The 24,150-nt window shown below is 36.2% G+C and overlaps 1 protein-coding gene across 1 annotated transcript in view; it reads left to right on the top strand.

Moving 5' to 3' along the window:
* The window catches only part of UFL1 (UFM1 specific ligase 1), a 32,111-nt gene extending 8,066 nt beyond the window's left edge, over nucleotides 1-24,045 (top strand). Inside the window, exons 6-19 of the mRNA XM_058175126.1 lie at nucleotides 993-1,123; nucleotides 2,749-2,807; nucleotides 7,013-7,159; nucleotides 8,247-8,422; nucleotides 10,398-10,577; nucleotides 11,706-11,826; nucleotides 13,322-13,444; nucleotides 14,681-14,801; nucleotides 17,119-17,282; nucleotides 18,290-18,420; nucleotides 19,488-19,568; nucleotides 20,457-20,542; nucleotides 21,692-21,872; nucleotides 23,796-24,045. Of these exons, the coding sequence (XP_058031109.1) occupies nucleotides 993-1,123; nucleotides 2,749-2,807; nucleotides 7,013-7,159; nucleotides 8,247-8,422; nucleotides 10,398-10,577; nucleotides 11,706-11,826; nucleotides 13,322-13,444; nucleotides 14,681-14,801; nucleotides 17,119-17,282; nucleotides 18,290-18,420; nucleotides 19,488-19,568; nucleotides 20,457-20,542; nucleotides 21,692-21,872; nucleotides 23,796-24,020 (1,926 nt within the window). The 3' untranslated portion in view covers nucleotides 24,021-24,045. The remainder of the gene's footprint in view (nucleotides 1-992; nucleotides 1,124-2,748; nucleotides 2,808-7,012; nucleotides 7,160-8,246; nucleotides 8,423-10,397; nucleotides 10,578-11,705; nucleotides 11,827-13,321; nucleotides 13,445-14,680; nucleotides 14,802-17,118; nucleotides 17,283-18,289; nucleotides 18,421-19,487; nucleotides 19,569-20,456; nucleotides 20,543-21,691; nucleotides 21,873-23,795) is intronic.
* The last annotated feature ends 105 nt before the right edge of the window (nucleotides 24,046-24,150 follow it).

Below are 24,150 nucleotides of genomic sequence, written 5' to 3'. Positions count from 1 at the left end.
ATTTAAAACATTTTTAAAAAACCATAAAACTGCTAAAAGCAAGAATAATAGATGAAGGGGTGTTAATAGTACCACTAGTTCCCCTGCCTCTGGGGTCCTCAGGCCCCCCTGGCTAACCAGGTTTAAGGGACCTTTGAAAGCTTAGAAGGAGGAGGAGATTTGACAGTGTGGGGGCCACAGCAGAAAAGGCCCTATGCCCTAGGGCCCACCAAATGTATCTCCCTAGATAGTAGAACCTATAACATATCCATTCTGATAGATCTGGTGGGATGGATAAATGAAATTGGGCAAAGGCAGTCCCTCAGTTAACCCAGCCTTATGTTATCTAGGGCTTTAAAGATCCACACTAACACCTTGAATTGGACCCGGAAACAAACTGGTAACCAGTGCAGCTCTTGCACCAGTACTCTATCAGAGACACTCATAACTGCTTGTGACACTGCATTTTCTACCAGCTGAAGTTCCTAGATACTCTTCATGGGCAGCTCCACGTAAAGCACGTTACAATAATCAAACCGGGAGGTGACCAGGATGTGAAGAAGGCCCATTGATCCAGGAACAAGTACAATTAATGCATAGTATGAAGTTATAAAGCCTTTATTAAACAAGCCACGATGGGTGTTATCAGTCAGTAATTATTGTCCTATCTGTTGATGTTCATGGCATACGAAACATTGTGTATTGGCATAGAAGAGAAGTAAATGGAAAGGAGCAGGACGAATTGACAAGAAGACAAATAGACAATGAGTGATAGTGGTCCATTCTTTAACATTTGAATTACATATTAGCAAGGTCAATTAATCTCTAATATGAACAAAATATTGTGCAGCCAGAAGTAAAATAACCATTTTCTTATATTAATGTTCAAGTAAAATAAGATAATGTGCAAGTTAGATATTACTCATGTGTTGAACGTGTGCATTTTCATGCACAAGAATTTCTCCTACATGTGTAATGTGATTCTTCTCTTAATCGGTGTACTTTTATTCTAGGCATTTTCTGCTCGCTTGGGAAAAATTATTCATGGCCAATTCGATCAGGAAAACCGTGGGGTGATTTTCACTAAGACATTTGTCACAAGACATCGGGCCCGTATTCGTGGCCTCTTCCGGGCCATTACCCGGTAAGTCAAAGAAAATGCAAAGATGGCTATGAGTAATTTAATATGTTTATAAATGTTTTTGGTGCAATGTGTATTTTGAAGGTACAAGTAAAATAGTTTAGCCTTCTGTCTTCACAGATAGCCTTGAAGTTTAGATTTGTGGAAAGCCAAATGTGGGTTGTTTATTTTTTGCTTAGCATCCAGCCATTCAGTTTTTAAACTAGCAGTAGCAGTAGACTTATATACCTCATCGTTTGTTTGGTACTCAACACACAAGCTAGAACTTGTCAATGTCGGCTGCCTTGTGACTAACTACATTATGGGAAAAGTTTGTTTGGTACCCACTTTTTTTGGTATTCATACCTCCTGGAACCAATTAAAGATGAATACCGAGGTAGCACCGAGGTATCTATTGTGGAATGCAGTTGCATGAAAAGGTTATATTGTATGTTTTCTTTTATACCTCATTTTGAAAGCCTAAAACCTGTATTTTATTTTTTTTAAAACCTGAGACCATTAATCTTATAACAACTTTTCTTAAAAATTTCAATTATCAGTAAAAGTGATGTTGGTTTAGCTTCTGAAAATATTTTCTCTAATACATTCAAAACTATATTTCAAAAGCAGTCAACATACTGCTTGTTAGCTGCTTTGGGCGAATTACATTCTTGATAAAACACTTCAAAAGTTTTAGATACATAAAAGATCTATATAGAGCAATAGAAAAAAATTTAGAGTGGTTTTTTACTCTTTTCATGAAGAAAGGGGGGGAAAGGAGATAGGAAAAAGGATGCATTAGTACATCATAGCTTCTTGCCCCTATCCACTCTTTACCTCTATTCCAATTTACTCTTATTGAATTGATTTTTGAAACATGGTCCCCAGACTACTATGATTCATAAGATTCCATCAAGAAATTCATGGTCCAGAAGAGCCCAGTAGCTTCTACAATCCCCACCTCCCTGTGCATATCCTGACAGTTCATTTGGAGGCTTAAAACTGGTTCATTGACTTATACAATTGATAATACAAGTAGCAACATTTTGAGTAAATTTACTATAATTCCAAGTATCTAGCACTAGGTGGAATGGTGGTCTTGCACAAGAACCCCAAAAGAAAAGTATGACGTGGCAATATGATGAGAAATATCTTAAAAATGGGTTTAATTGACATCTATTCACTCTGGATCTTTAATACTATACTCAGAATTGTTACATCCTTAACCATTTATAATTTATACTGAGAGTTGTTATTATGATATGGTGTTCGTAAAATAATCCAAGTGGTAAATACATGTTAAATTCTGTGGCATAAAATCTAGTTTATAAAAGGCCTTTAAAACTAAGATGGGAATGCATTCCATATTCATTATTTTATTTGCCAAAGACATCATTAAAAATAAAAACAAAAGGAGAGGTGTTAATTGGTGATCCCTGCATTTTTCCAAATAGTTGTTTGGAATAAGCCCCAAATTTTCACACTTTTTCATTGTATTACCATACAGTGCTAACAAACACAAAAACAGCATTGGTTATTGAGCATAGCAAACACTAGAAAATAGTTCGTCTGTACTGAAGATCGCATCTGGTTATTTAGGACTTGGTGACACAGTATTTGACATGATGCTTATGTCACTTCTTTCTTAGACCTACACCAATAATTAACCTAATCACTCGACACGGATTTCAGGAACAACTACTTTACTGTGAGTTTTGCTCAGACACTTTCTTTTATTTTCCATTTAGTAAAAGTCACATTTCAAGCTCATTATCTGTTTTCTTGCTGCATCTCTGTACGCAACCATATTAACTTTTTGAGTCTCCTGCAGAGCTTGGGAATCGGAGACATGGTTTTTGATTGGCACTCCTTTTTCTTCAGTGGGCAGTGTTCAGCTGGTACTGTTGGGGGGAGCACCTGTTGGGCACTTCAGGGTGGAATGTTTGACCTTCTCTCCCATTTTATTAAAAATCTATATGAGCCTGCTGGACAAACCGTCCATCCATTTGGGATCAGATATCATCAATACATTTGTGATATCAAATTTTAGATGTCAACCCCAGACTGAACAGGAAAGGTGTAGAGGCCCTGACTCAGTGGCTAGAGGCTAAGAGAGGCTAGACGGGGCAAAACAGACAATGACTCAATTCAAGAAACTTTCTTGTGTGATGGAATAGTTCATCCCTTAACGTTTGATTGGACAGCATTGCCCCCGAAGGAGGTGATGTGCATTCCCGGGTGGTCATGCTGAATCAGCAGATGGAAGCTAAAGCCAAGAGAGCCTTTGATTAGCTTCAGAGCATTTACTAATTTTGTTCTTTTTTTAAAAAAATGGTAGCTCAAACTTTGGTACTACAAGTTACTTTAGGTGGGGCTACCTTTGAAAATGATTAAGAGGCTACAACTGCTACAGTAAGCATAGCTTACATATTGTTGTGCATTTGTCAGTTTAGCAGATAACATTTGTTTAACTGGCTGCCAATTCATTTCTGTATCCAATTTAGTTGCCAATAGGCTTGGGTCCTTATTACCTTCACTGTCATCATATAGAATTTGTTTGATTCACACAGTCTAATAAAGAGGTGTTCCAAATATCTAGCCCAGAAGTAAGAATAAGATATTGGACCCTTAGATTGACCTCTCCCTCTGTAATAGCTTACCCCCAAGTTAAGTGTAGAGGGACACAGTGGCTCAGTGGCTAGGACGCTGAGCTTGTCGATCGAAAGATCGGCAGTTCAGCGGTTCGAATCCCTAGTGCTGCATAACAGGGTGAGCTCCCGTTACTTGTCCCAGCTTCTGCCAACCTAGCAGTTTGAAAGCACGTAAAAAATGCAAGTAGAAAAATAAGGACCACCTTTGGTGGGAAGGTAACAGTGTACCATGCACCTTTGGCATTTAGTCATGCCGGCCACATGACCATGGAGACGTCTTCGAACAACGCTGGTTCTTCGGCTTTGAAACGGAGATGAGCACCGCCCCCTAGAGTTGGGAATGACTAGCACATATGTGTGAGGGGAACCTTTATCTTTACCTTTAAGTTAAGTGTGGCCCTTACTAAACTAATGGCGTTGGATGATAATGAAAACAGTTATCTTCAAGAGAGAGTTAATTTGATACGCATGTATTTATAGATTTTTACCTTTTTGTTTATTATTATTGGTTTTACAATTGGGCGTTATTAATGTTTTATCTCATGTGTTGTAAGCCACTTAGAAGTAGAAGACTAAGTGGCATATTAAATAAATAAACTGGTTGCTGTAAACAATCTGGTTGCCTTCATTTTAATTTCTCCAGGTTTAAATTTGCAATCCTGTTGAAATCATTCTTCCCCCTTGATAATATTTGGAAGCCTGAAACCATGTGTGCATTTTTCTTAGCACAGTGTCAGATTTGTTTTGCCAGCTATCTTGTTAATTTTTTTTTAAAAAAAATTGGGTCTGATCTAGTTATTCCAGCTTTCCAGGTGACTATAGCAGAGAAGTTCTTATGGAAAAATTGTTTGTGTGATACATGTCAGCACCATCATGATAGCTGATGGTACACAAAAGTAGTTTGCATTCTGTAGTTCAGTCTCTGGCATTTCTAGGCAGATTTAGAAAAGATTGGTGCCTGAAACACTGGAGATCCACTACCTATCATTTAGGTAATCATAAGCTAGAAAAACCAGTGAATCTGACTCTGTGCTGTATCAGGCAGCATATTAACATTTCTTATTATTTCGATTTATACCCTGTGTACTCACAATTAAAACAACATTGTTGCTGATCAACAATAACAATAAAAAATCAGTTTAAAAACCAATTAAAATCATTCATTTACCTAAAAAGGCTTCAGAAAAGAAGACTATAACTCTCTCTGAAAGTACAGGTACAAAGTTCATTTAGTGACCACTCGAAGTTATAACAGAAAAAATTGACTTATGACTATTTTTCACATGACCTTTGTAGCAGCCCCATGATCATGTGATCAGAATTCAGATGTTTGGCACCTGGTTCATACTTATGACCGTTGCCATGTCCCAAGGTCATGAGATCTCCTTTTGTGAGCTTCTGAAAAGCAAAACCTAGAGGGAAGCCAGCTTAACAACCATGTTACTAACTTAACAACTGCAGTGATTCACTTAATACATGTGGCAAGAAAAGTTGTAAAATGAGGGGGAAACTCACTTAACAAATGTCTCACTTGACAACATAAATTTTGGGCTCAATTGTGGTTGTAAGTCGAGGACTGCCTGTAATTGCCTCTGCTCTACAATGCAGAGATTGGGAAGAGCGTGTCTTTTTTTTTGCCCACCCTCTAGGAAGAGACCTTGGGCTTTCTTTGGTCATCATTCAACTATTTCAGCCTTATTCATATGTTACTTTCTATTATCCCTAAAGGAGCCCAAAGCATTTTGTTCTGGCCGTTCAACCACTTTGTTGTCTGCCCTTGACAGAAAACAGAATAGCCATGCTATCAATAGTGTACAATGGTTGTTTCCTTGAATGCAGTGAGCTGGATTCAGATGCCTGCCCATTTAAAATAGATTCATTGTAGTCCATAAAATGGAATCACAATTTGCTTTGGAGCCAATTGCTTAGCCCACTCTACAGGCTGGTGTTCTTAGAACTAGAACTGCTATTCCCAGAAGGACATTATTGTCTAAACTCAAGATGACTCTGTTAGAAAACATGTTACTATGAAAGCTATTTTTATTAAAATAATAGATGCTACAATGAATGTTTCTAGGGACTTTATGTCAGCGGAAGTCAGATGCAAATAACTGCTTCCCAAAGTCCAGAAGCTTTCTAAGCAAGAGGATCAAAAACCCAAGAAAACACACATCATAACCTTTCACTTCGCTCCAGTCTTAGTTGTTCTTGGAGTTTAAATATTGTAACTGTGAGAGAGATCTGCAACTGCTTGCTTTAGAAAATCTGTCTGATATTCCCTGTGCTTATCATTTTTTAAGAGCTGGTTGTTAGCTATGTTCTATTTTTTATGCATATAAATTGTCTATAAATTTATAAAGGAAAAAAGGCATATGTACAATATGTTGGAAACCATAGCTTTTAGTATATTGTAATACAGAACAGAATATACTCATTAAATGTAGTTATTTAGGAAATAAGTTCACAAAAATATATGTAAGGATCAGGGGCGGGTTTCAAAAACCGTCGCTACCTGTTTGCTCTTGGGCGCGTGCGCACTTGCGCATGCATACAATGCTGTACATGTGCAGAAGCAGGTGGGTGGAGCCTTCCACCACCACCGCTACCAGTTCGCCCAATCCGGGGTGAACTGGTAGCAACCCACCACTGATAAGGATAAACAGCAAGTTACTGCTTACAAATCTATACATATTAGAAAAGAAGATTCCCCAAAATATGCACACAAATGTGTATGAGTTCTCATGTTTATTTTTTATGGCTGAATATATTGCTGATGCAGAAATGGGATTAAACTTGTAGAAAATGCCCCACTGATGATGTAAGAGTAGATGACAGAATATATAGAAATACATTGTCATTTAATCTAAGGCCAGGTACATGCCTAGAAGCACTTCTCCATTTCCCTTTTTAATAATTTGAATTTGACTTTTGATAGCTGTTACAAGAACAGATGGGATCTACAAAGCAAAAACAATGTTTAAACATGAAAAATCACTTTAATCCAAACTTTCATGCTTCCAAATTACAAATCAAGCCAGAAACTAAGCAAATCCTCTCTTAAACTATATAATTTCACAAAAGAAACCTAGTTGTAGACCATTAAATATGCTTAACTACTTACTATGTTCTGCCTTCTACTTACTGTTTTCTATTCCTGAAACGTAAGGGTACATACTGGTACTTGGTTATTGCAGCTAAGTTTGCTTTCATTATTTCTTTGTAAATCTTTCTAATACTGCGGCTACTTCATTTTTTTCCTCAGCTTTGCTTGAAGAACTTATTAATTCTGGATGTCTAAAAGGCACCGTGGTTGGTGGAAGGCAAGATAAAGCTGTGTTTATCCCTGACATTTATGCCAGAACTCAGAGTAATTGGGTGGATTCATTTTTCAAGCAAAATGGTTATTTAGGTAACAAAATCCTTTTGATCAACCCTTTTTAACATAATTAAGAGAAATATATCCTGGAGATTGTTCATACACATATGTGTGCACACTTTGTACACTTGTCAGTTCTCATTATCCTTGTATGACCAAGAAAAGAACTGCAGTAACTAGGGAAAACATGAATTCTTAAAAGGTTAGCATCACTAAACAGGAGTTTTTACATTTGCTCTTTTATGTTCTCCTGGAGGGGATTTTGACCATTAATTGTTATGGAAAAGAAAGAAAGTGCATACTTGGGACTGAAACCTGCCTATGATTCCTGAATTAGGAGTCGCAATCACGAATTATTACATTCCCAGAAAGAGAGCAAAATGTTTCCTTTTTCTCCTGTAAAATAGAAAGAATGGAGAAATGTTTTTATACCTTTACCAAAGCCCATGGATACAGATTCTAAAAGCAGTTTCTGGCTCAGAAAAATAATATATGGCTTTCTTATTTACCTCCTCATTTACCCTATAGAAGCTGGTAACCAGTTTATTGTGAGGGACAAAGCAGGTGGCAATCTGAGTAGTAGAAGGCTCTATAGACAGAGCTGCCCTTCATCTTTGGAATAAAGCTAAGGTTGCTTTGACCACAATTCAGTGGTCAAAGCAGCCCTTGGGCATAGGAAAGCTTCTAAGACTGGGATGTTCCGGGGGAAAAATGGGGTGGTCAGTATGGCAGGTCCCCTCTTTGCATTAAGTATTATTTGCTCTTAGTACTGTTTTTCTTGGTATGTTAATGGCTAGGAAGCTGATTGATACTGCTTTTAGGGTTTGATGCTTTATTTTTGTATTACCTTTTGTATTAATCAAAGTGCCTCAGAGCCTTTTTGGAATTTAGTAGCGCATAAATTGCAGAAGTAACATAAACATAACATAAACATAAACATAAAATAACAGAAATAACAGAAATATTGAAGATAACAGGCTTCTAGGTAAGCTCAGAATAAAACCCCCAGTCAGTATATAAAGAAGGGTCTCGAATCCACTGAGAAGTAAATATTATCCACATGCACCCTCATGCTTATTGCTTTGTATGCCTTTGTAAAATACCTTATGTAATTTTGTAGAATTCGATGCATTGTCAAGACTTGGCATCCCTGATCCTGTGAGCTACATAAAGAAAAGATACAAGTCTTTGCCAATTTTGTTTCTGAAAGCATCTTGTGTTGGTCGTGAAATGTTAGATCAGGTGGAGGCATCTGTGGACGAAGCCATCAGTTCTGGTCTGTGGCTGGATATTATGGTATGCTTTTTCTGACTTTTGATTAGTTTTATTGTTGAGAAATAATATCTAGTTTTCAGTGACATACAGTATGTTGTCTGTAGAAAGTCCTACATTCAATCCCAAATATATGTGGCAAGGGCTGAGAAAGAGTCTTGAATTAAATCTTACAGAGTACTTCAGAGTACCACAATCATAATAGGAGATATTATGTATTGTACCTGTATTTGTAATGTAGTTCTATGATATAGTAATTTATATCTAATTGTGACAGATTTTTTTTTATTTGCATTTATATCCCGCCCTTCTCCGAAGACTCAGGGCGGCTTACACTATGTCAAGCAATAGTCTTCATCCATTTGTATATTATATACAAAGTCAACTTACTGCCCCCAACAATCTGGGTCCTCATTTTACCTACCTTATAAAGGATGGAAGGCTGAGTCAACCTTGGGCCTGGTGGGACTTCAACTTGCAGTAATTGCAAGCAGCTGCTGTTAATAACAGACTGCATTAGTCTGTTGAGCCACCAGAGGCCATTTGAAGGCCAGATTGAAACCAGATTGAAATAGTGTGAGTTCTAGAAGTACAGCCTCTCCAAGTGTGAGATTGTTGAAAATCATTCGACAATCATTTGTTCTAATTTGAAAAGTATTACGGGTTTAATTTCAAAGAATAGCTTATATCAAATCAATATTTAACCTGGGAAATAAAATGTAATGCTGTTTGAAGTGCTATTTTCTTACGAATCTTGAATGAACAGATTTATTTCTTAATATAGCCTTCTATATAATATTAGTGACATACTTTGCATTGCTCCATGATTCAGTTGGGAAGAAGAATGTATTCTATATTTTGAAATTCTAGCAGATTTCTTTGAAGGCTGAAATCTGATTTCTGTTTCATCATCCCTTTAGAAAGCACTTGATATTAAATGTCTTTGAATGAATGTAGGAGTAAAATTTGAGTACATTGTTACACAGAGACCTGAATGAGATTAGGATTCCTAAATGAATAATGTATGCTTATGTAATATATTGCTTATGCTCAATAGTAACTTATAATTTACACTGTTTTTAATGTCAGCTTGAACTACTTCATCCATCTTATTGCAGAACTTTGTCTAAAAACACAATCATTTTACTGCTATAAATGATTGTTGAATTTTACTGTATGTCTGGAGCTATTAGAATAGAGCTGCAGTAGTAATTTCTTCACTTCCCTGTAGCAAGACTTACTAGACATATATCAATACCTGTCCTCATCCTAATAGAATTATAGCTTTAAATCAACTTCCTGCAACCAAATCCTACAGAACATAATTATTTGTGTTACAATATCTTAACTTATATTTTAATACTAGTTTGTCTTTGTCTGCTCCTTTCCTTTCCCCTATTTATTTTACAAGTGTGCTCATTATTAAAATCTTGGTGGTTTCTCTTTATGCATTCTTCCATACAATTATATCTATTCAAATTACCATAGATATAATACAAGAGAACATCAGTATCAAAGTTAGCTTAATTCTGCAGCATGATCAATAAACCTTTATTTATCCAGATGTATATGTGGATTTCTTACAACCATCACATAATGTCATGATGTTATCAAGCATCGTGTTATTATTTTTATACCAGTTATTGGAAATGTAACGTTTTGAATAAGGTTAGTTTCTTTTATGAAATTGAGATTTACATTGATAAATTCTGTGTCAGGTTTACTATCATATATCAATTTTACAAACGACTGCATATATGTTACAACAAACAAATAAGGAGGATGGCACCAAAAAGCAAAAAAAAATTTCAAAATACTATGATAAAAGTATGAAGCTTTTATCATACCGGTAGTATTTAAATATATTTAAATATATTTAAATATATTTTGCATATACTGTGAAGTGCTTACTTCCTCCTTGATTTTTAAAATATTTTAGGTGGTTCAATAACCAATAAATGTAAGCTTGAATGTGACCTTTTTTGTTTTATGATCCTAGCCTCTTCTTCCAAGTTCATTATCTGTAGAAGATGCCGGCATGTTGCTTCAGCAAGTGATGAGAACTTTCAATAAGCAACCTTCAGCCTTGGTCTTTGGTGACACTAATGTAGTCAGTGAGAAATTTATCAGCAGCTGTGCTGATTTGTTTAGTGATCTTATGCACCAGAAAGCTGAAAAGGTTGGTTTACTAAGCGTAACATTTCAAAACAATCCTTGGAGAAGATTGCTTGCCTAATTTATAATTTTTAAGTGGGTAGCCTAAGCAAAATTACAGCCAAGACATACATACTGTAAGCAATTTCGTGAAGCGTTGAGGTATAAACATTTTTCTGCAGGAAAAATAGCCATTTAGAGCGAAAGATAGTGAGATTAAATGTTTTCTATCAAAACCTGACATAATGCAGCACGTAGTGTCCAAGATAATAGTAATGAATTTGGATCTGACACATATGTTACTTTTGCAAAGATTATCTGAGTTTGTATCTGTCATCAAAATATAATAATCGTTCACCAATAGAGAAAAGAATATCTAGGTCAGTATCGTCTTTCTAAAGGTAGCCAGATAGCCCTGGGAAACCTATTAGCTAATTGCTACAAAGCTTTGACCTTTCCCAGTTTATTCTTTACTGGTATGCAAAGGTACAATACTTTGCCACTGGGTCTCTTCCAAGGTATCTCAACTGATGGACTCTAGGCAACATTGCAGATAAACCAAGTACAACAGAGAGGAAACAATGGCTTCTGTGTCTGCAGAAATATATAGGCAGGATTTTTTTAAAAAAAATCAGAAACACAAAGCAAAGTGGCTGATCATGCACATGCAAACGGACAAATGAGCAGCAGTTCAAAAGAGTTGATTTGCAAAACGTCTTCTGAAGGACTTGTCCTGAGCACTTTTTTTTATTTGCTTATCTCTGAACAAGGCTATAGACACACATTCTTATAAGTAGAACTGCTGCCTGATGGGGAGAGGGGTGCACCAATGGCTTAGCTTACAGTTTTTATGGCACGGAGGGTATATTTGAACTGCAGATTGCCCACATAGGATCTCATAGATGTCCAAACCATTTCCACATTATATAATTTTTCTAGGTTTAGCTTCCGCTGAATCACAGATTCTGTATTCAGTTCTGGGTCTAGAATTTAAATGAGATAAATTGGGACCTTCCGTGATTGATCTCATACTGCTCCAAACTTCTTTGGGCCTCAGGCTAATATTAAACTGATGGGAAGATAACTGAAAATCTTGACAACCCAAAAGAATTCCTAATATAACACACATATTTGGATATGGTCTTCATTTCAGGAAATGAAAAATGACCCTGTTCATTTAATCACAGAAGAGGACCTGAAACAGTCTGCTCTTATAGAAAACACATTTTTGAGCAGAAAAGACAAAAAGGATGAAAGAAGGAAGAAAGCCACAGGTAAAGAAGCAGGACATAACCATGGGCATCCAAAATAGTTTGTACTCATCTAATCTCGGACAAAATTTCCAATAGAAATTTTGAGTTTTAGATACTCTATTCTAGTATGAAATTGAATGGTCTTGTTTCAGATATGGACAAGTTCCATTTTTTTTTTTCTGGATGGAAGTGTTTCTGGATGGAAGTGTTTGTTCTCTTTGATGTGGTTGGAATCTATCTTGTCTGTTGTAGTTGACTTGTTATCTTCTGAATTTTCTGTTTGAAGCTGGCCAGTGGGAGGAACAGTAGTGTCCCATCTGTTGTTGCCCTAGGGAGGCTGAGTTTTAGCTAGAATTTGGGATGATGACCTAGTTTAGGCAGGTCAGGTAATATAGTAGTTTGGGTAATGAAATGTCTACAAGAAAACTGCCAAGCTCAGAGAGCACCAAAGACCCCTTGTAGTCTTTCCATTACACTGCTGAGGAGATGGTAGCATGATACATGTTTACTCAGTTAAACCCCTCTGGCTTTTCTGGGGCCTGCTTTCAAAAGCATTTTATTCCTCTCTCAGCCCTCATTCTTAAAATTTGTGAGTCTTCTGGAATAGGGATTGCAGGCAGTGGAAATTTACGGTGGGAGGAAAGAGAAGAAAGTCCCATTGAACAAATAACAAAAAAAATTATTAGTGTGGATTGCATGAAAATCAATCAAACTTGTGTATGATGGCCCTTCTGTTAAATGATATTTATCACAGGATAGATAGCTAAAAGACAGTTTTGTTCTCCAATAATAATAACTACGCAGGAAGAAACACAAAACATTTTTTAAGAATGCGCTTTATTCAGACATTTCCTTGCAAAAAATTGTTTCAATATAAACAATTTAAGCCCTCAGTAACAATGCTGCTCTGTAATTTTTCTGCTTACAACTATTTAGTGGAGCGTACATCTAAAGTGTTTGAATATAGCTTGTAGGCTAAAATGTTTTGGCTGGTTAATTGAGGTCATTTTATATGAAAAATACTATAGGACATTGTTCTGTTTAAATTACCTACAATAATTGTTTCCTCTCTTTTGAAAAACAGTGTTTTTAATTCCAGTGTTGGAGATTTAAATGTGTTTTCTTCCATTCCTAAGCAAATGTATGGTTGAGGTCTTGCTATAGATGTTGTTTTCTTTTTCCTAGTAACTGTTTGATTTACATAGGAGATAAATTTTGCAACCAATTCTACATATATATTATGGATGAAGAGAAAAATTAGAATAAATATTGAACTATTGTGCTCCTAGTTCTCTTTAATTCATTACTATGCAATCATGTCACAATGGCTTTTTACTAATTCCGTGCATGCTTTTCTAAATTCAGGACTACTATTTTTTTCCTTGTTTATTTTCACAAGGATATCTCTTCCATTTCATTATGTTTATGAAAATAGATGATGTTCTGTGAATGTGTTCCGTGAATATGACTTGACTCATTCATATGACCAATGGTAATTATATTGTTTTTCCACCAGAGGGCACTGGAAGGGTGAGAGATAGTGGTGGTGGAAATGCTAGAGAAATCAAAACTAAAAAAACTAAAAAGAAGGCAAGAAAAGATGTGGATAGTGATGACGAGGCACAAGCAAGTAGCACAAGTAAGTAGCGCTTGTTTTGATTATGCCACCTCTTGTAGTTTTCCAAGTCTATTTTGTGTTTCGTTTTGCTTATACATGCTTGAATTTATCATAAAATGCATGCCTACAAAAATGTGTATGTATATGAACATACCCCCACTAAAGAGTAAATATGATCATGATTTTTATAGATAATTCTTTGAAATGTGTCTTGAAGTAAAGTAAGGACAATGTGGAAATGACACTTCTTGAAAAGATCTGTCTCAAATACTAAAAAAATGAACATGAACAAGAAATCCCAGTATACAACTCTTTAGCTACTTTAAATTTTAATTAATTTTTACCTTAAAAAATTACATCTGATTCTTATGTGGTGGAGCTATGCAAAGCATTTGAAGGAAGGGGCTGCTTTAATAATTCAAGAAGAGGTGAATCATTTACGCTTTGTATGTTGTGAAGCATCTTAATAGCAACAGCAATAGCACTTAGACTTATATACCACTTCACCATGCTTTACAGCCCTCTCTAAGCAGTTTATAGAGACAGCATATTGTCTCCAAAATCTGGGTCCTCATTTTACCGACCTCAGAAGGATGGAAGGATGAGTCAACCTCAAGCCTGGTGAGATTCGAACTGTGCCATCACAGCTCTTATTCAAATGCTTTGCCCAACCCCAAAGCAGAGTACATTATTTGCACCAAGTAGGGTGGTCATTTAAACTAGTAGTTTGGGGTAGGAAATCCATTTTATTAAGGCTCTCTCATAGACTGTTTTCCTGGATTAAATAATTAAAGATTTTGAGTCACCTGTCTCCTGGTGGCTTCATACTCACATCCATGTAGTTTTTGTGGCATCTGTTCAGAACTGGTTTGCTATGAATTCTTCTAGGATGTTTCTCAATTTCCTAGTCCAACCTACAACTATAATTCCTAAATTATCTATAGCCTAACTAGGTTTGGCCATGCTTAGCTTTTCAAGATCAGCCAAGACTGTTTAAATAATGCACCTATCTGTGTTTTGAATTCAATTCATCACCATAACTTAAAAGAAACAAACCTTAGATTTGTGGCATGAACATATCCATCATTTAGAATAATTTTGGAGCAATGCTCAGCACCTAATGTTTTCCTGCATTGTGGAATAACCTTTGATATTAAGATGACTTTATTTTGCACTAGCTTTTACTGTAAAGATCTAATAGCTTCTATCTATAAAGATCTGTTAAGTCAATTAGAAATATTTGTCATATTACGACAGGTAGGAGCAAGCAACTTGAGATCCATTTTATGTCGCAAGAAGAAATTGAAGATGTTTTAAGAAAGCACATAAGGGACTGTCCAGAAGAGCTCATCACAGAACTTGCGGGTTATCTAATCAGGTAGCTGCAATCATTTATCTTGGGAAAATGTTAAACTGCATCTCTTGTACACAGAGACATCTACAGGAGCAGCAGAGGTCAAGTGACAAAATCTGCATTGAGGTACACTTTCCACTCCGTACATACTTGGTAGCAATTTCACAGTGCAAGAATGGAAACAGTTTGCATTGTGAAATTTCAATAGGATTTTTGTCACTGCTGCAGTTAGAAATGGATGCCTGCACCTACTGGTATATTGCCCACAACTGGCCAAGCAGAAACCCATTTTGTAAGGAATACATAGAACTTGAGAGGGCAGAAATATTTTTTAGTATTTTAACAAATGAAGACTACAGCTGCAGGTAATTTGTAATATTACTCAGGTATGAATCATTGTAATGTTTTTTTCTTTCCTGAGAGATAGAAATTTATATTATCTTAGACCAGGGGTGTCAAACTCGTGGCCCGCGGGCCAGATGCATCACATGCTGGCTGCACCCATGCTCAGTTTAGCAAAGGGGGGGAAGTCCCAATAGGTCACGTGATGATACCATGATGACTTGAGTTTGACATCCCTGTCTTAAGACTATCCAATAACTATCTAAGGATATCCTGTTAGATGCAGTGCATTGACAAATCCCTGCAACTTTCATAATTTTTCCTACATGCACATAGACATACAATAGATGCATAGAATCACTCCCCATACATGTCTAGAGAGTATTTTGTTCTCACTTTGACAGTAGCTGCATGCTACTAATTTTTCTCTAAGTCACAGATTTGTGAAACCTTTGTAAATATAATAAAAGCTAAGAAGATGCTTATCTTGGTTAGAAGGATAGAAATACAAATATAGTCATCATGGGCTAAAAATAGTCTCTGATTTGATCTGCAATTGTATTCTGATTGTTTTGTAATCATCTAGCTTTATCTAGAGCTCGTAACTTGTAGCTTGGTTGCAATTTCACAGTGCAAGAATGGAGAGAGTCTGTGCTTTCTTAGATTCCCTTATGGTTCATGACCTGAAATCTTCCACAAACCAGATGTTCATTCCTTCAAGCAGCTCCAACTGATGAGTGAAAATGCTCTTGCTTCGTTAGGCATTAATGCCCCTCAAGAAATGAAACTTCTTTCTTGACTGTTGTTTTATTGACTTTTAAATTGTTTGATCAATCAGCATATTCCTAGAAAAAAGTGACTGCTGTTATTAGTATCCAGCAACTTCAAAATGAATATTAGAAAAGTATCATTGAAACAGCTAACCTTTGGTTCCAGGAATTGCACAAGATGGATCAAGTGGCCTATAAAAATGTCTAACACCAAAGGAAATGAAGCCATGTATTCTGTATTTTCCCTCCATCCCCCTGAATGCATACATGCACACACACACACACACACACTATTTTCCCACCCACTATCAATCCTTCAGGATAGACCAACCTAGAAAACCGAAATCATATAGGCCTGTGATGGCGAACCTGTGGCACACGTGCCGGAGGTAACATGCAACACCCTCTCTGATGGCATGTGAGCCGTCGCCCCAGTTTAGCTTTGCTGCACATATGTGCATGCCTCCTGTGGGGCAGTTGGTCTTCAGGTCACTGCCGTGCATGTGCGGGGGTGGGGCATGTGTGGAACCCACACCACATGCACAGAGCGCTTGCAGGGGACATGCGACATTGGGTGCGTGTGGAGGCCATGTGCGCATGCACGGGGATGGGGCATGTGCACATGCGCAGAGGGGGCGGGCGCATGCACCTGGGGCTGCACATGCATTGCATCTTGGGGGTTCGAGCGCATGCGCGCACGCTTTGGGTGCTCGGTCTGGAAAAAGTTAGCTATTACTGATATATACCTATATTATTTTTATTATATGAGTATAGTAAGAGAATCTTGAATGCATTTCCTCCTCCCTTTATCTTCGTGAGAACGTGTCTGATTTTTTTTTTCAAGTTACATTTCTTCCCTAGATTCAAGGTTGGTTTTTTATGTGATTTTTGTCTTGGTAGCAACTCTTCCTCCTATCCCTCAAGTTCATTCTGTGCCTATTATGCCCACTGGGAAAATTAATTTTAACAAGGCCAATAAGACACAAAGTACTGCAGGCCTAATTCTTTTTCGTGCCTGGGCGTTCTGCCACCTATTATGGGGCCTTCCCTTTTCTATCTTTATTGGAAGCCATTCACTTCTCTGTGCTGACAGATGTGAAGGTCAGACTGACATTAGCAGTTCTCTGATTCAGGACCAGGCTGTTTTGTTTTGACAGTCTATCATTTTTGGACCAATGGTTGGTTACTGATAATTGTCACCCTGTATTCTGTTTCCCCCTATCATTTAGGCCCTTAACAAAGAACTATCAGGAAGTGTTGCGTTCAGTATTCTTGTCCTCAACTTCTTATTCCGGAGCTAGCAGAAAAAGGACCATTAAGGATTTGCAGGAAGAAGTTTCCAATTTGTATAACAATATCCGGTTATTTGAAAAAGGAGCAAAACATTTCACGGGTGAGATAAAGAACCTTCATAACAACATAATAAATAAGTGTTTTGTTGTTAGAGCAGAGAATTCTTGATTATGCAAAACTGGAAGAATAACAGTTGAGCTAAACAACAGATAAATTAGAAAAACTTAAGTAGTGGCAGTGAGTATCAAATTACAAAGGCTGGGTTTACATGTCTTGATAAGTCAGTTTGCTTAAAGGATAATTTTTGGAAGATAATTATAGTGGTTTGGTTCAAACATAATTTTGAACTCATAAAACTTGTGGTTGGGTTCCCATGGTTTTCTAAGGAGAAATTAAATCATATACAGCGTTGTATATGTGATGTACTTGACTCTGATCAATCCAGTTTTTTTAAAAAAATATTTAATCAGAAGAAACAAGAAAACACTTGTGTGTGTGTGTGTGTGTGTGTGTGTGTGTTAGCTGTTTACTGTGCAGTAGCTAAAGTGCCTCCATTTTTTGTTCCAGATTCATTTCACCTCTTTGTTTCATATGAACCACATTTTATTGTTTGCTAACCGTTTTGATTTCCAGCTGGTTGATGATCGCGCTCCTTCAATTTTCTTAGACCATTTTCTGCTACAGCTTTGGCTCATTGCTTTTTCTGGTCTTCTCTCTGCTGCTTCAGCTCTACAATATTTTTGCGTTGATCTTTATTGATTCTGTAATTTGTGATTTACATAGTATGGGTTGTTGTTTTTTTGTCTGCTGGAAGCAGGATGACCTAGTTTGAAATATTTGACACTTCCAGCAAGCTTTTCATGCTCTTTGATGTGACATTTTAGTAACAAAAGCAGCTGGACACAGAGTTTCACAGTGTGACCCAAAGAAAGTTTACTGGATAGAAAAGGGATAACTATGGCAATATTATTATTTTTTTGAGATTTCTATTTTGCCATTTAATCCATATATACATACTGTATTATGCTGAACTTAGATTGTGGAGATTTCTTATGTAATGTGCTGATTTTAAACTAGCATTTTAATAATAGAAATTTTACTTTACAGATGAGACACAAAATAACATTGCCAAACACATGCTGAAGACAGTTTGTACAGATATCACTAATCTTATTTTCAACTTCCTTGCTGCTGATGTAATGATGGCAGCTGATGACTACACCACCATTACAATTGAGGTACAACAATGCAGTTTTCTTTAGTGTCTTGGTTTCTTAAAGAATGATGGGTTTCCCAAGCTGTGCAAGAAATCTGCCCATTTACAGTTAATTTTAAAATTTTAAAATCTTGACAGGTACCACGTTTCACTGTGTTTGATTATGGCCTCCGGAATCTTCCCAAACACACCAAAATTTAACACTTACAACTTATAATTTTCAAAAAAGCTAAAATAAGAAAAAAAAAAGGAATCGGGGAACTTGAATCCTTTAAGAGAGAAGATTAAATTAAATACATTTGAAATCATTTTACAATAATTAAAATGGAAATAATATTTCCAGCAGCCTGCTAAAAATATCACACAGGTAGTGTAAGGACAGAGGTGAACAGGGGGCCCTGGCATGCTATGGTCCATGGGGTCACGAAGAATTGAACATGACTTAGTGACTGAACAACAAAAAAATTGGCAGGTTTATAGGATATTTCAGATATCCTGATCTTAAACCATTTAGTAATTTGTAGGAATAACCATCACCTTTAATAGTGCATGGAAATAACTTAGCAGCAGTACAATTAGGATGAAACCTGTGTAGTAGGATCAACAAGTGACACATTGAAAAGCATTTGTTGTGTTACATTATGTTCTAATTGCAGTTTGAAACTTAAGTGTATCTTAAATATGTAGAAATAATCTAAACAAGAAAAAATTAAGCCAAGTATTGTATCATTTAGAATTAAGTAGCTGTGAGTTAGGAATCTTCCTTCCTCTCAGATAAATAGATAAGGATAAACTTTTCAATATTTCCTGTCTGTTTCCCAGACTAGCATTTAAATAAAAAAATTATTTAGGACTTTATCATCCAATTCTTTCCTTATTTGTAAATATAAGGAAGAGATAGATTAGGAAAAATAAATTACATATGTGTGCAAACACACACACACGACAGTTTTTAGAATATATTGATACTTGTGAAATACTTATGCATTTTTGGAAATAAATAAGTTAGCCCTTGAAACCTCACATTATCTTTAACATGTTATATTCTTCTTAAAGAATATAATAGATTCTTTAATCTATTCTTAATAGATGAGGAAAAAAATTTTAAGTACATTATCTGAAGAGATGAGAGGTCCTTTAACAAAGCTCCATGTTTCTCTGAATGGCAAGGTAAGTTCCAAATTTTATTTGTAATTAATTTGTTGAAGGGTATTGTTAATCATTTATTAGCTTAATGAAATTTTGAAACATGTAGATACTAAGTCTGAACCACTCTTCCCCAACCACTATTAGGTTAATACCAGCCAGATTGGGGGAAAATGTCATTTTATCTGCATAGAAATCAAAATAGAGATGAAGGTAGGGACACCAATGGTAGAAAATTAATTTTCATGTCTATTCGGAGAAGAGAGATTAAAAAATTATAAAACTTCCTAATAGGAATAGGAAACGCTAATTACATTTTTCTCAGTTGAAAATGTCAGATTAGTTTTTAAATGTACTGTTTTGCTTTTGAATGAAATCTGTATGAATTGTGGATAACTTTCATTTGATCCATCTCATTGTATTACATACCTTGATATAAGAATTTAACTTAATTCTGTTTAATTTTTTTCTTAAGTGACTCATTGTGATAGAACTATTTTTACAAAGTGTAATGGGTAAAGAGAGAAAATGGTGGAGCATCTATGAAAGGTATAGCCTCACAATCAGTGATCAGATTTAGGAATGGAATCATTTTTCAGTTAACTGCATCTATCCAAAATCCTATATTTAAGTTGTTGTTTTTTATTTATCAAACCATTATATCTGACCTCTCAAATGTTTATGCTATATCTCACCTACAGACTTACTACAGTCCTATCTGTGGTACATATCCCTGTGTGAACATCCTTGCTTCGATAGATAAAGGAGTATTTTCTCTCTCTTTTCCCCTTTCTGGCGATTCATTGCTTTACTCTTTCTATATGCCTAGAAAAGAATATTTTCGGTAGAGAAATTGCTGGAACCTGAACCTGTAATAATGGGTTTGTTTCTCTCTCTCTCTTTTTTTTAAAGACTTTGGAAGAATTTGTTTCTTGTCTTGATGCTGCTGCAGAGGCTTGTGATATTATGGTGAAAAGGGGAGATAAGAAGAAAGAAAGGTAACTGTTAATTTGGGGGGGTGATGGAAGATTACTGTCTTGTTGTGGTGAAGATATAATAGTAATTCATATGAGCCTGAGGGTTCAAGTTCTATGTAGAATCACCCTTGCCAGTAAGATAGAAAGGGGAGCATGAATACTGAGACTAATCGATAGCACAGGGATTAGATGGTCACGTTCTGTCTGAGGAAAGTCAACTGATACAGCAGAAAAAAACTTCAAATTTAAGACTGGAAGAAGGTCATGGCAACCTATTTCTGCATTGTTGTCTATAAAACCGTACAGTCAAGGCTGTAACATTTAGGTTGGTATGCCAGCTGGAAAGACTTCCACTTTGAAAGGCATTCATCTAATTCCCAGGGAATTGTTTAAAAAGCCCACAAGCAGATCAGGAGGTTCGGACATGAGCTGACCAAATTGCAAGGATTTTGCTCACTGATGCTGCTAAGTACTAGAAGAAAAATATTTTGTTTTGTTTTGCTTTTTGCTTTTTAACTAAGACCATAGATTATGGGGGGAAATGAAATTAAAATTATCAGATGAGAGAGAGAGAGAGGGAAAGAAAAAGAAAAGAGAGAGAGAAAGAAAAAGGAAGGAAGGAAGGAAGGTAGGAGAAAGAAAGAGAGAGAAAGAAAGAAAGGAAAGAAAGAAAGAAGAAAGAAAGAGAAAGAAAGAAAGAAAGAAAGAAAGAAAGAAAGAAAGAAAGAGAAAGAAAAGAAAGAGAAAAAATATGTGCAAATAGAAATTAATCTAGTCATGATTTTCAGCTTTGCTCATGAGGCCAGAATTGTCTATAAACATTTTATGGATAGAGGATTTTAATTATTTTATATTACTGATGATATGAAAGCCTGTTAAATTCTTAAAACATTTATTATCTGCTACTGTATTTAAAAGTTATAGTATAGGCGTCCAAAATTAGATATAATTTAAATATTTTCAATTTTATTGTTAGGTGAATACAGGTAGATAGAACAATATTTAGCAGTGTTTAATATGCATATTGGCTCCCAAGAAAATGCTCTCCAAGCCACTAGTTTTATGTTGTTTAATACATTATTTTGCAAATGTGCTGAACATTGTGGTAAATCTCAATATGCTTTAGTTGATAAAAAAAACTTTCTTAACTCTTCCTATTTAATTTCTCAGACAAATCCTGTTTCAGCATAGACAAGCTCTGATTGAACATCTGAAAGTCACAGAAGATCCAGCTCTTATTCTCCATCTGACATCAGTCTTGCTGTTTCAGTTCTCAACCCATTCCATGCTTCATGCACCAGGAAGATGTGTGCCACAGTTAATTACCTTCTTAAGTACAAAGATCCCAGAGGTATTTTCACTGAAAACTAGGAGATTATTTTATATACACACACATACATATACGTATATATATATATATATACATACATACTTACATACACACACACACACATACCTACCTCATTCACTGACAAGAGGAACTTAGCACCAACTGTCCTGGTTGCGTTTTTGATTATAAGACACATCTGGTTTTGCCTAATCAAAGAGCAGAGGGGGTTAAGAAAAGAATTACACCCAGTCCTGGTGTGTGGGGGTTAATTTGTTGGAAACCATATCTCATTCAGCAGGCTCATGAGTTTTATGCAACCACAACACAGTCATTAATGTTCCCAATGAATGTTAAATGGTTCTTCCAGCAATTGAGAGTTTATTTATTAAAGCAGAGCTCCTCAAACACACCATTCTCACAACCTGTCCCTACAACTCTTTTGGCCAGAGTCTAGGGAAGGGGTGTCACGTCATCGTCATGTGACGTATCACAACTTTTTTCCCCTTCACTAAACCGGGGGTGGGCATGGCCAGCATGTGACACATCCTGCCTGCAGGCCACGAGTTTGACAAGCCTGGTCTCGAGCATTGGAAGAAGCTGTGTCTGGATTCCAACACTTCTTGTTTCCTGCCTGGTCAGTCTCTTTTTCACAAAGTTCAGGTCCTAGAATTGAAGGCCTATTTCTTTTTTGAACTTATTTTATAGCTGACTGGGTTTATGTCTTTTCAAACATAACATGTACAATTGAGCCAGTGCCTTTTCATTCCATCAACTTTGATGCTTCGTGTCTGCAGTTCTATATTTTTGTGGTTGCTTCTCCTTTAAGGTCATCTGCAGCTTGCAATTGAATCTCCATATTGAACCTGGCTTCGCTATAATTAATATTACTATTATAGTCTGACTTGCAATCTTTGGGTCCTGGACCTTCACACAAGTGTCCATTCTGCATCTGTAATAAGGGTTGAGGGAGCAAAAAAAAGGAACATACTGACATTCATTAAACCATTCTTTGAATGACTTACATTCAAATGACTTGCATTGGTAAACCACTATTATTGAAGGACTGGCAGAATTAAAATGAAGTAGAGAGGTCTAAGGAAGGAGATTTTGCTATGACAGAGTTCCAGTGATTGAGAAATAGAAAGTTAGTTTTTGGGGATCCACTGGATCAAAAATGAACCTTTCAAAGAGTCTGATTTTGTACCATAAACTATGTTAGCCTGGCATAATAATAATAAAAAAAACTTTTCCCCAAACACGCAAGATTTCTCATCTGACCAGTAGAAACTAACGGAGCTTGGGATATGGTGATGGATACAATACTGTCTACCCTTAAACTGCATTGCTTGTGGGCATTGCTATGCTCATTTATTGGAAAAGAGCCATTGAATTTGATGGGCCTTAATTTTATGGGGATGTACAGAATTGTTTTGTAATGGATTGCATTTCTGTTACCATATTTTAGCAAAATATTTTAAGTCTGCAAGGAAATGAAACCCAAATAACTCTGGATTAACAAATTAGGCCTTTGATGCAGCTGTTATGTTACATTTCTGGATCTGACATATTCTTCATAAAAGAACTAAAATGTGACACGGTGTACAAAATTGCACATTTATCTTTTGCCTTGATCCCAATGTTACCATGTTCAGAAAGCATTAATTATTTAATTTGTTAGATTTTTATTCCACTTTCATTTTGTGCATCTTGGGGAAGCATACATAATTGTCCTGCCTCCCATTTTCTCCACAAAAACAGCCCTTGTGGTGGGTTGTCTGAGAGAAAGTGAGTGACCCAAAGTCTTCCATACGTTTTAAGGCAAGATCTATCACTTCCTTTGCTCTATCTTGTTTCTCTGGATTTTTGAGTTTATTTTTGTCTGTTTCATTTCATCTAATTAGCCTTCATAAAAGCCACTTTGAATTCTAATTTATTTCTTTTTAGGATCAGCATTCTCTTCTTGTCAAGTATCAGGGATTAGTAGTGAAGCAACTGATCAGTCAAAACAAGAAGATTGGGCAAGGTGATGACGATTCAGTTGAGAGCACCTTGAACACAGAAGAAAACACAGAAGCAATCTGGAAAGAACTTCAGGAGCTGTCTGGCTCTGTCAAAGATCTTATTCTCAGGTCCAGAAAATCTTCTGTAACAGAGGAATGTTCAAACTAATAAACTTCCTTCAGGCTTCTCAAAAGAGTCAGAATATTTTCTTAGAGAAAAAAACATTGCTGATGATCTTGAAACCGTCTTAGCTTTTAGAAGCTTTGCTTGGAAAACTGTACTGTATTGTGAAACCCAG

The sequence above is a fragment of the Ahaetulla prasina genome, chromosome 1 (assembly GCF_028640845.1).
Source record: "Ahaetulla prasina isolate Xishuangbanna chromosome 1, ASM2864084v1, whole genome shotgun sequence".
In the NCBI taxonomy this organism is placed as follows: Eukaryota; Metazoa; Chordata; class Lepidosauria; order Squamata; family Colubridae; genus Ahaetulla; species Ahaetulla prasina.
The sequence above is the reverse complement of the archived record's forward strand: the minus strand, read 5'-3'. Positions and strand labels throughout refer to the sequence as shown.